This window comes from Octodon degus, unplaced genomic scaffold (assembly GCF_000260255.1).
Source record: "Octodon degus isolate 3935 unplaced genomic scaffold, OctDeg1.0 scaffold00007, whole genome shotgun sequence".
Lineage (NCBI taxonomy): Eukaryota > Metazoa > Chordata > Mammalia > Rodentia > Octodontidae > Octodon > Octodon degus.
In genome coordinates, this window is record NW_004524583.1 from 29,244,928 (window position 1) to 29,256,612 (window position 11,685).

At 49.8% G+C, this 11,685-nt stretch overlaps 1 protein-coding gene across 1 annotated transcript in view; it reads left to right on the forward strand.

Moving 5' to 3' along the window:
• Ttc9 (tetratricopeptide repeat domain 9) overlaps positions 1-11,685 on the forward strand; it is a 64,249-nt gene that overhangs the window by 37,674 nt on the left and 14,890 nt on the right. Inside the window, exon 3 of the mRNA XM_012517186.2 lies at positions 6-307. Coding sequence (XP_012372640.1) covers positions 6-307 — 302 coding nt within the window. The remainder of the gene's footprint in view (positions 1-5; positions 308-11,685) is intronic.

The window sequence follows — 11,685 nt, forward strand, 5'->3', positions numbered from 1 at the left end:
GGCAGCGCAGGGGTCCCCGCGCGTGGCCAGGCTGGGGCGGCGGCCGAGCCCGCGGAGCTCATCCGGCGCGCGCACGAGTTCAAGAGCCAAGGGGCGCAGTGCTACAAGGACAAGAAATTCCGCGAAGCCATCGGCAAGTACCACCGGGCGCTACTCGAACTGAAGGGGCTGCCGCCGCCGCCCGGGGAACGGGAGCGTGACCTGCGCGCAGCCGCCCCGGCCGGGGCCCCCAAGCCCGGTCGCCTCTCGGAGGAGCAGAGCAAGACGGTGGAGGCCATCGAGATCGACTGCTACAACAGCCTGGCAGGTGAGTTGCTGCGCCCGCAGCCGCTCCCGCGCCCCCTCCCGCCCTCCAGCCCGGCCCTCCGCTGCGGCGGCGCGCCCGGTGCAGCCCGCTCGGCTGTGACCGCGCCGCCCGGGAGGGGAGGGAGGCGCTCGGGAGAAGTGGGACTTTCGGGAGACGGCCGTGGTCATCCCGCGGCCCCTTTCTCGAATCCATCGTCACTGTCGCGTGGAAGTGGCCTCACGGATGCAAGGCGACCGGCTGGCCTGGCCACCGCGGAGGACTCGGGTCCAGTGTGCAGAAGCAGCCCCCGCACCCATGGCTGGCTCAGGGTCCCCGGGGAGGGTCCCCAGGGCTGCTCCGCGCCTGTCCACCCTCCTCGGGTGTCACCCGCTCAAGAGTTTACCCTCGCCTTCTTCCCACAGAGCTGCAGCCCTCTGGGTAAGGCTCTTCCCCAAGTTGTGTGGCACCGGTAGCAGAGGGGAGTTTGCCACAATGTTTTCAGCATCTTTAGCAAAATGGATTCCAAAATGTCACTTCCTTCTCGCTGAGCTCGGGGCTCCCTGTTGGCAGGTGAAGACGGCAGTCTCAAAGGGAATCTAGTTCCCAAGGTTCCTCTTAGTCTCTGCGGTGTCCTGGGTCTCCTCCTAGGAGTGGAGGAAAACAGGGGGGAGGGGGAGAGCTGAAGGGGGGGGGTTCCATTGGGCCAAGAAGGGGTACATTCCAGTCTTCACCCTGGGGATGAGGCCAAAGCCAGGCATTAAAACACTTTGCCTAAAGCACTGAAAACGTAAAGTCTGTAAGAAAGGAAGACTTTGGGGTTTTCTGAGCCCTTCCTTGGAAGAGATGGAGATGCTGGCAGAGGGGAGGCTGTTATGTTTGAAAAGGAATATCTCTTTCTGCCACCCCATTGGGTAGGATTTTGGTGGGATCAAACATCTCTAACGCAATAAAAGCCCATTTTTCTTCGTTTCTAGCCCTTGAAGTTGTCTAAATCGCTATGGACTTAAGCAGGGAAGATAGGCAGTGTGACAAGCTGTGCCCAGGATGGTGGTTGTGTCTGTGGCCCAGAGCCCTGGGGATGACAATCCGGCTGGTTACCCACTTATACCTGCTCTGTTCCCAAGTGCACAGAGACCTACTGTGTTCCCTTGAGGTTTCTCAGTCTCTCTCCACCTTCCCTTAACGCCGTGTCCAGTGTCATCTTTAATCAGGTGCAACCCAGGCTAGAGAAGCACTTTGCAAATTGCTAAGTAATTCACAAACTGAAAGTATCAACAACAATAGTAACACTCCCAGGTGCGGCAGAAAGGGTGCTACCAATAGTGGTATGATTACTAATGGCCTCAGATGATGTGATAGTAGAGCAAAGAGGGCCCATTTCAATCCATTACTAGATACAGCCTGATGCTCTTTATTTCCTGTAAGTCTCCGGTGCACTGTACTGGCTGCTGTCCAATGCATAGTTTAAAGCACCAGCAGCCAGTACAGAGCAGCTGTGGGCGGAGGGAGCGACACTGGATCACTAATGCAGTGATTCCTGAGTGGTAATGGAGCCTTGCGTTCAGTGTTATCCATGCGTCCTAGGACTGCCCGCGCCCGTGCTTTTGACTCCCAGCCAGTGAGTAGCACCGCCTGCTCCTCCCCGCCCAGCAGTGGCTACATTTGCACAGTGAAACCAAAGATGTGTCCTTGGCTGGGAGAGCACAGTCGGGGTGGGGCTGAGATCTGAGGGGCTCCTCTACTTCCACCCCGCCCTCCCCCCTCAGAACACTTCAGAGGAGAACTCTCAGGGCAGCTGCAGCCTACCCCTCTTCTGCCTCTCGCTCTCCAGTACCCTCCAATCTTTGTCTTTTTGAGACAGGGTCTCACCATGCAGCTCAGACTGGCCTTGAGATCACTTTGTAGCCCAGGCTGGTCTCCAACTCACTGCAAGCCTCTTGCCTCAGCCTCCCAAGTGCTGGGATTATAAATGTGCACTACCACGCCCGGCTACTCATTAATATTAATACTCTGCATTTTAAAATCTGTCTGAAAGAACAGGATCATCAGTTTTTGGAGAGCAAATTCAAGGCTCCACAGCCACTCAAAAGCAGTGTTCCTGTCATCAGGCCTGCATCTTCAGGCCTCTGTTTCCTGGAACCCAGGTCCAGGCAGGTGCCCGAGCCATCGCTTTAGGAATTCTTTTAGGAGCTCTCAGCCCTGGGAACTGGGAGAAAGACATGCAGTGTCTGGTTCCAAATATTGTGAAGTTTCACATAAGAGAGAAAATAGGGATTATAAGCTGAGCTGTCTCCACAGTGAAAATCTGTGTCCCAGGAAGAAAATTCAGCTGAGAGGAGGGTTTCACAGGTCACCTTGGGGAAGAAGTAAAAGCCCAACACTGCTTCCCTTTGGCAACATGCATAAACTCAGTTACCACTATCTTAAGAGTCCTCACTGATAGCAAGGCATCCTTTTTGGAGGATTATGCAAGTAACAGATACCTGTAATATGTGTTTTCTTTTAGAAAACACCAGCATTGTAAGGAAGCCAAAACCAAGTTACCCCTAATCCCACATTCCTAAAGAAACCCCTTGTGGTATATTTCCTTCCTGTGTATAAATGTAAACCATGTACAAAGCTGAGCTCCTCCTGCGTATTGGCATCTGTCTTGCTTTTAACCCCACTTATCCTGTGAGATGCCTTTTTACATTGCATTAAAATATTTCCACGGAGATGGTTTTCACTGGTAGCCGCAACATTTTAAATGTGATCTGTAGTTATCACCAGATAGAAAAGGACGGATGACCGCTGCTGCTGACTTTAGAGCCGGAACAGGGCAGTGTGGCCACAGGCACCGTTTTCGCTGTGTGCCTGCTAGAGGCAAGGAGACCAGCGAGTGCTGTTTCATTCAGGTAGAAAGGCAGCTGACCCTGCTCTTGGGCCTCGGGCGCCAGCTGAGCAGCCCAGTGGTCTCCAGACATTACACTGAGAACATTTATCAATGTCTTGTCCTCCTTCCACCAGGAACCATCCGTGGCGACAGCCGCTTGCAACGCAGAGGAAACTTGGGCTCACCCAGAAATACCTGGAGGATTAGGCTGTTGCCAAGGGTAGCTGTGCTCTAAGCAAGAGGCAGTTGTGAGGTTTCTGTGAAAAGAAAAAAAAAAAAACCTAGGCCCAGTGAATCCTTGTGCCCTCCCAAAGGTGCCAAAAGAATAGTAAGGAGGCAACTAGAAGGCACTAAGAGACATTAGTCTGAAAACTTGCACGGATGGCCTGAGGGACTGCGTGATAGTAGCCCAGGTGTGGTCCTTTCTGACGTGGATTTCCTCTCTGTTGGGAGGCATCTGGCCAGTGGCATAGGGCCCATGGACTGATTCTGCATGTTCCATAATCTAAGAAATTCAAAGAAAGAGATGGGGAGAATTCTGCCTTCACATAACTCTAAATGTCACATGAGTCTGATACAATAAGTAGAAAAGATATTCTGATCTCCCTGGGAGACGAGAATCTGCTTCTTACTGAGGCCACAGAGCAGTTGTGCATCGGCCTGCTGATCAGCTCTCGTTGACCTTGAACAAAACACAGGGCTCCTTGGGGCTTTGGGATCCCTTGAAGGGCAGCTCCTTCTGCTCTACATCTGTTCCCGTGGAGCTGTGGTGGCCCCATCTGGTTTTGGTCAAAGGGATGTGACACCTCATGGCTTCTTTGCTATTTTCAAATGATGCTCAAGGTCCAAACACCAGCGGAGATGAGTGCCCGCAGAGCATGGCACTGGGCCCACAGGCTGAGAATGGGTGTCTTTATCCAAAACATGGGCATCTTGGACAAGGCCCTGCCACTTCGTTCTTCATGTCTGTTTATTTAGATCTAGGTTTGGGCAATTTGTCTTTGTTTTCCGAAGGGGCAAATACTATCCATTGGTCTCAACGGAAGCTGCAAAATGGATGTGATGTGGCATGGAAGGGAGACTGCACTGGGAAAGGCAGGGACAGTATCTTCTGAAACCAGATTTATTAGTGCTATGGGGTGGCATGAAGTCGCAGGAGCAGGGCCAGATGCCTAATTTGTGAGACCCCACACAAAACGCATATGTGGGGTATTTGTTCAAAAAGCAGGCAGCCTATATAACCAGGCACAAGGGCCGGGAGATGGCTCAGTGGCATAAACACCTGCCTGGAAAGCCCAAGGTCCTGAGTTTGATCCCTGGTAACAAAAGGAAGGAAGGGAGAAGGAAGGAGGGAGGGAGGGAAGGAAGGAACCAGCCACAGTAACTATTCAGGAAATGGAGGCAGGAAGATTTCTAGCCTGGGCAACTTAGCAAGATGTTATCCTCACACACACAGAAAGAAAATCATGTCACTGATGGTACTAAAGGATACAATTTAGGTAAGTTATTTTCTTTTCACCATGATTTTTTTTTCTCCTTGATCTCGATACCATTTTCTGGTTGCTATTTAATGTCCCTACAAGACAATTACAAATTTAACTTTTTGGCATGAATTTTAACTATTCTTCTACGTGATGGACGATACCAGTTTTAAATGAAAACGCAAGCACACTTGCCCTGTATGTGAAAGCATAGAAATCACACAACTTACATTTCGCAGCCTCTGCGTTCATTGCAGTTCATTCCTAGCAGGATGGTGGAAACACTGCACGGAACAGCATGTGCCGGAATTCTTTACAGGCATATTTTAAATGAATATTCTCTATGCATACTTTCTACCAAGCTTTCTGATGACCATGAAAAGGAGAAGGAACTGTAAATTTACGCTGCTCTTCTGTCATCCCTTTTGGCCTCAGTGGTACGGTATCTCAGCATGTGATAGTCTCTATACACTTAGATGTGTGATTTGCTAAGGTTCCTGGGTCATTTGTATTTCTTAAGACACCATTCTTTCTTTCTGCATTTGAAGCAATTTCTGGTTCAAACAGAAAGCATGGCCTCTTCACATGTTAGACTGTCTCCTTAGCAACACCTTTTCCTTGTATTTGAATCTTCTATTGAGCCTCGATGAACTTTCATATCTCTGTTCTCCTAGAATCCGGCTCACGTAGGGTACTTACACATGCGTACAAGATAGGGGTGAAGCCACCTTCATAGGGCTCCGAAGACTGATACTGCATCCACCTGCCTTACGTATGCACGTGTTCTGCTGTCTCATCAGACTTCACTTTCAAAACGCAAATTTGGTGATAAAATTCTGACAGATTTCAAGATGTCTGCAGAAGGGCATGAATGGTCCCCCTCGAAGCAAGCCGTCAATGGGACAGGTGACTGATTGCATGGATACATTCAAAGTGGACAAAATTAAATAGAGATTCTGAGGCGGACTCTAAGGAAAAGGGATACTCACCAAGAACGGATGTGGAACCAGAGATCTGAGCATATAGATGGGTGAAAGAGGGCTGGAGAGATAGCTCAGCAGTCTAAGTGCCTGCCTGGTAAGCACGAGGACCTGCGTTCAATCCCCAGTACCGCATACTGTGCCAGCCCTGGAGCCCCGGGTGCTCTGTGCTGGCCCTAAAACCGGGCGTGGTGGCTAAGACAGGAAGATCACTATGAATCTGAACTGTATAATGAGACCCTGGATCTAATAAACAGATAAATAAAAAGAAAAACAAAAAAAAAATGGGTGAAAGACAAGTGCAGAAACTCAGTGGTACAAAGGATGTCAGGGGCTAGAGACGGACCTGGTGGCCAGAAGATGAGTTTCTGGGGTGACCTTGGTCAGAGGAAGGGAGAGGAGAAGAGCCTCTGCTCAGTGGTCGAGCCCTTCTTGGGGCTTGAAATTGTCCCCTAACCCGTTACCTAGCTCTTGTACAAACATACAGTTTTACATCATACCGAAACGAGGCCTTGTCCAGCAAGATTCAGAGCAGATGGCTTCCATTTTTACAATGTAGCCAAGCTCAGTGCCAAGAGGAGTTGAACTAGAAGAGGCCAGGGTTGTAATGGATGGAAGCGGGCCTGTCTCTTTCCTTTGCCTTGACCTTGAAAAGAAAACCCAAGTTACAGACAGGCTTTCCATGTGGAAAAAAGAAAGGAACAAAATGTAAAGTGCTATTAATTAGCTAGCTCACAAGTTATATAAAATCAGAACTGACAGTAGATTTTAGGTATGACCATAAATCTTATTGAACAAGTGCATGAATTTCCTTGTCAAAAGAACCAAATTGTCCTCAGACATCAGCCAGGCATTTTCCCACAATAGGACAGTTGACTGCCACATAAAGACAGCCTTTTGCCCACCACCACCAAAACAGCTATAATAATATAATGGTCACGACAGAAAAGATTACCTTGATGGACCCAGTTCCCAGAGTTACTGGAGGTTTCAGTCCACACTTAGCTGGCTCCAAGGCAGAGCGGCACATGGCAGAGGGCAGCAGTTCATGGCGGCGGCAAAGAGCAGAGTGCAAAAGGGAGCAGCAGCAACAGTGGTTACAGAGAGGAAGTCTGTCTCTCTTAAATTGCATTCAGGCTGTCTGCCCCAGGCTGGGGGAAGTACACACACCCATAATCCCAGCAGTACTAAGACCCATAATCCCAGCCTTGGATCACCCATAATCCCAGTGGATCATGAGTTAATCACAAACTCTAGAAGTCCCCACCTCATGACTGCATGAGACTTTAGTGGGACAACTAGACACAAACCATAACATCCAGCATCTGTCTCATGTGAAGGATCTAATATATTAAATAAAACAATTAATGTTCATTGACCAACTCTGTGCTCAACCCCAGGTTTAGGAGCTGCTTATGCAGCAGTAAACATGAAGGACATTGCCTTCAGTGAATTTACAGGTACTTTATGTAATTTCACTTAATCTACACAACTTTATGAGACAGAAAAAGCAATTGGAACAATTAAGCCACTTGCATGGCTATGTAATAGTATGTGGAAAACTGGGGTTCTTAGTTGCTAGATCTGTAGCTCCAAATCCTGCGATCTTAGCTATTCACACCACAGCATCCATGTTTAGGAGTTTCTTTAGGAATTTGCCTCCTCGAAATGTCTATCGGTTCATCTCTTCTCCATTTGAAGGACTACAAAACACATCTCAGCCGTGTTACAAGGATAAGCCTTGACATTTTTAGGACACCTCCCTTGTCCATCCTGCAGTCATTTCTCCTGGAGGTTAAACATGCCTTTACTGAGACTGGGCCTTGTGCAATTAGGATTTCCATTCTGTGCCCACCCTGGGCTGTTATGGAACAAGCATCCCGTGTTCTGCAACCAGAGCTTAGTTTCCCTAGGTCTACCCTTGTCACTAGAAGAATGACCCAAGCTGTGTGGATAGAGGAGCTGGGGAGTAGAAGCTTGTAAGTTGCATAGAGGCGGTGGAAGACCCACCCATTCCTCCTTCTCCTCCCTGGCCCTCGCTGCAGGGGGTGGATTTCCGCTGAGAGGTTCTGAGCATTTAAGCATAAATATAAAGAGTAGGTGTGTGGTTCAACCTTTAACAAAGGCGCTGGACGGGGGTGGCATGGGGATGTGATCTTTGAATGTTAAAACTTCCCAGTACTCTCCAGACGTCCCCTTCCTTAAGAACATAGCGGAAGACTGACCTCATGTGAAGGGGCCTAGAGCACAAGCTCCACGTGCTCAGCTTACAAACGCAGCCTTCAGTACCATTCTGGGGCCATCTCTTCTGTCTCACATTAGTGACAACGGGAATCTGCTGGTGAGGCAGGGATGAGAGTTGGGGCAGGGCTTGTCATGTGAGCACCGCACAACGTTAGCCCTGGTCTGTAGGGCTTGGGGAGGGGCAGTGTTGGTGCTCAGTGTCTGGGATTCTTTCTCCCCCTCGCCTAGGAAATCCTGCCTGCTGGCAGCTCACACAGAGCAGCTCACTCCCTGAAGAAAGCCCACTCATTCATTTGGTCTTTGCTGCCTACGTGCGTGCTCTGGCTCACCAGAGCCCAAACTAAAGCCCATCTGTTCTCAAGACACGGAGTAGGGCGAAGGGTCCAGATTCTGCCGCTAACTCACCTCCATCTCTGGACACATTCCATCCACCTGAGCCTTCCCATCCTGGCTGTCAGCACTGGGGGTTGGGTCACACGTTCTTCAAGTCTCCTTTCAGAAGCACTGAGCCCTCTAGGATTACAAGGGGCTTGGACATTCTCCCTATCTTGGGCTTTTTCTGTCTGGAAACAGCCAGGTTTGGGGAATTAAAGAGGAGACAAGCTCTCTTTCATTCCACTTTACTCCTATGTGCTGACACATAATCATTAAAAGATATCAACTGAGATTTCTACAGAAACTCTTGCAAATTGAAGGATAAGCCAAAATAGAGACTTCATAAGCACAAGATTGCTAAAGCCGAACATGTGGTTTCTGAAAGATCTGCAGGTGGAGTTGAAGCCTGTATACATTATCAGAGCCTGAGAATTTGCCCATTGCTGCCGTCTTCCCAGATTATCCCAAAATTCAGACTTTGATTTTAACCAAGTAGTCATTCAGCATCAGAAACGTGACATTATTGGCTGTGTTAGCCCAGGAGGTCTTAGTCGCAAAAGAAGAAAAATAAGCTTTTGAGAAGCAGAATGCAGGGGCAAATGCTTCAAGGAATAGTTGCTGGCTGTTATGCCTCTCAAAGAACGCCCACCTGGGCCCTCGGCTGGAGCATCCTAAGGTGTCTGGGCTGATGTGAATCTTGGGGCTCCAGTGCTGGGTGTGTTGCTGATGCCAAGTTGGAACTGACCTCCTTCCTCTGCAGACTGCTTGGTCATGGAGACCATGGGACAATTGCACACTTGCATGCACTCCGCTCTGATCCCTCTGCAGGGAGGGTCATGTTGCCTTCTGTGCCAGTGAGGATGGGAAGGAAAAGACAAAACAAAACAGGAAGAGATAAGCAGTGTACTTAGGCCCTTAAAGCAGAGAGACAAGGTAGTGTAATGAGCCTGTGCTTAGTGCCGGGGGACCTAGGCTGGAATCCTGACTTCCCCACTTCTTGCTCCGTTAACCTTGACCAAATGCCAGCCTCTGTGAGTTTCATGTCCATGACAGCATAGGAATAAGGACCACACAGGATTGCAGTCATGATCAGACTCAGTAATACAGGCCTAGCACCATGCCTAGCATTTAATAGATGCTTCATGAATGGTGATTATATGTAAATCCAACTCCTACTCTGATGTGTAGGAAGACAGAGGAACGTGTGTGGCAGGGGAGGAAGGAACGTGAGAAGTGGGTGAGACAACAGAGACAGAGAGGTCTGTCTCATTACGTGGCTGCAGGGTAGGAAGGAGAGCAAATGTGACCCATTGCCTTTTCTGCCTAGTGCCTTCCTGGGCCGCAGAAGCCCAGGAAGAACGGATCAGCCTTCCTCTGCAGGGCGGGCCAGTGAGCTTCAGTAGGACCCAGGACCTTAGGGTCGGGGGTCTATGCCGTTTTCCACCTTCTCGGGGTTCAAGTCAGTGCAGGAACTGCTTAGACACTGCCCAGCTCCAGGCAGACCTGGCCTCCAGCCTGAGGCTGTGACAGCAAAAACAGCCATGCAGCACGTTACTGCTTGTTCTTGGCTCATTCCCACCCTGGCCCCGGGGTTTCCCGTTCCTTCCTTAGAACTGAACCTGCAGAGCTTTAGGGTCTCTCTACACTCAGACAGATTTGGACTCTGACAGCAGAAAGTAAGGACTTGCTGGGAGGAGAAGATGCCTGCTGTGGTTGGCCGGGGCCCTCGGGGGAGCCTACAGGGAAGCAAGCACGCAGGAGGCCAGGGAAGCAGAGGCCCGCGCTCTTGTGCACAGTGTGGGTGCTTCCCCTGCCCCCAGGCTCGCGTCCTTCTACGTGTGGGATGAAGGAAGCCCTGGCTCAGTCACGCATCCTGGGATCGAGAGCCCTGGAGCTCAGGTCCCCCAACCCCTCGATGGAGGCTCCCCCTCCCAGAATGCCCCCAGTCTTCTCACAATCCCAGCAATCCCCAGAGAACCTTGTTCAAGGGTAATGGAAGTAACAACAGAGAAGAGAGCTGCCCTGGGATGCCTGGGCAGTGCCCTCCATAGGTCAAGGAAAAAGAAAGCCCCAGAGAGGATCTCCATGGGGCTTAGCTCCTTGAAGACCAACCCCTTATTTCCTGAGTAAACTGGAGACAGTAAGCCTTGCAGGGGGCCAGCTGAAGTCTGTTTCTCTATAAATTTTATGCACATGTGCATGTGGTAAGGAAACAAACCAAAATAGGGGAGAGTTGTCGTGTTGGGGTAGGGAATGGCAAGGGACTTTAGTCTTGTGATTTCTGGTATTTTCTCCATAACGTCTATGTTACAGTGTTGATGCTTTGGGGGTGCTGGGCATCTCACCCAGGCCTCCTGTATAGCTCACCTGCCACTGAGCTACAGCCCACAACCCTACGATCACAACGTTTTCCTTCTAGAACGGGAAACCTAAGAAACCGTGCCCGTTAGCATTAGGGCTTTGGAGAGAGCATGGCGGGCAGGTATGGAAGCACATCCTGGGGCTTTCCTGTTGTCACTCTCTTGCACACTCCATTATACCCACCGTACCAGGCTCTAAAGCAGCTTCAAATGCCACCAAAGACTATGGGCTTCTGAGGGAGCTCACATCTCAAAATGTGAAAATTAGAGATTCTTCAACCCTAAAATTCATTTGCACATCACACTGTCAGGCTCTTCTTTCTAAGAGTGCATCTGTTTTCACTAACGTATCCCAAACATATCTGGTGACATCATGGAAAGATGGAAGGGGCAGTGGCAATAGGGATACATCACCGGGGTCACTGAGGAATGACAGGAAAGGTGGTCAAACCAGAAGAGGCATTCTTCACTGTCCAAAAGGAGAACAAGATAGAGCCCCATCCTCGACAGCCTTCTGTTTACAAACCAAAGGAGGATACAAGTGAAAACTGCACCAATCAACAGCCGCATTATCCTTTTCTCTCCCTCCTGTCTTCTTTTATCAGCACAAGATCAAGAGTGAAAACTAAATAGCTCAGCGGGTTAAAGAGCCTGCAAGCAGGCGCAGGGGCAGGGGTTCGATCCCTGGGCCTGCTATGCCGGCCCTGCCTCCCAAGGCATGCTGAGAGTGCAATTGAGACTGGGCGTGCTGGTACACACCTGTAATCTCAGCTCTTGGGAGGCTGTAAAACAGGCGGATGGATCATTATGAGTCCAATCTAATAGTGAGACCCTGAACATCCTATAGACCCTTCTCTAAAATTTAAAAAAAAAAAAAGTGAAAACGAGGGTCCCTGAATGGGCTAAGTTAAGGTCATATCAAAGGTTTGCCATAACAAAGTGAGGTAAGTGTCTTTCCTCTTCCACAGTGTGTCAAAGAGCTTAGCTGAACTTGGGCTTGGTATAGCATCGCTTCCTTGAGCAGATCCCAATATCCCTTAAAAGGTGGTCCATGGAGGCCTTCAGCTGACTAGCCCTGCTCTCTCAC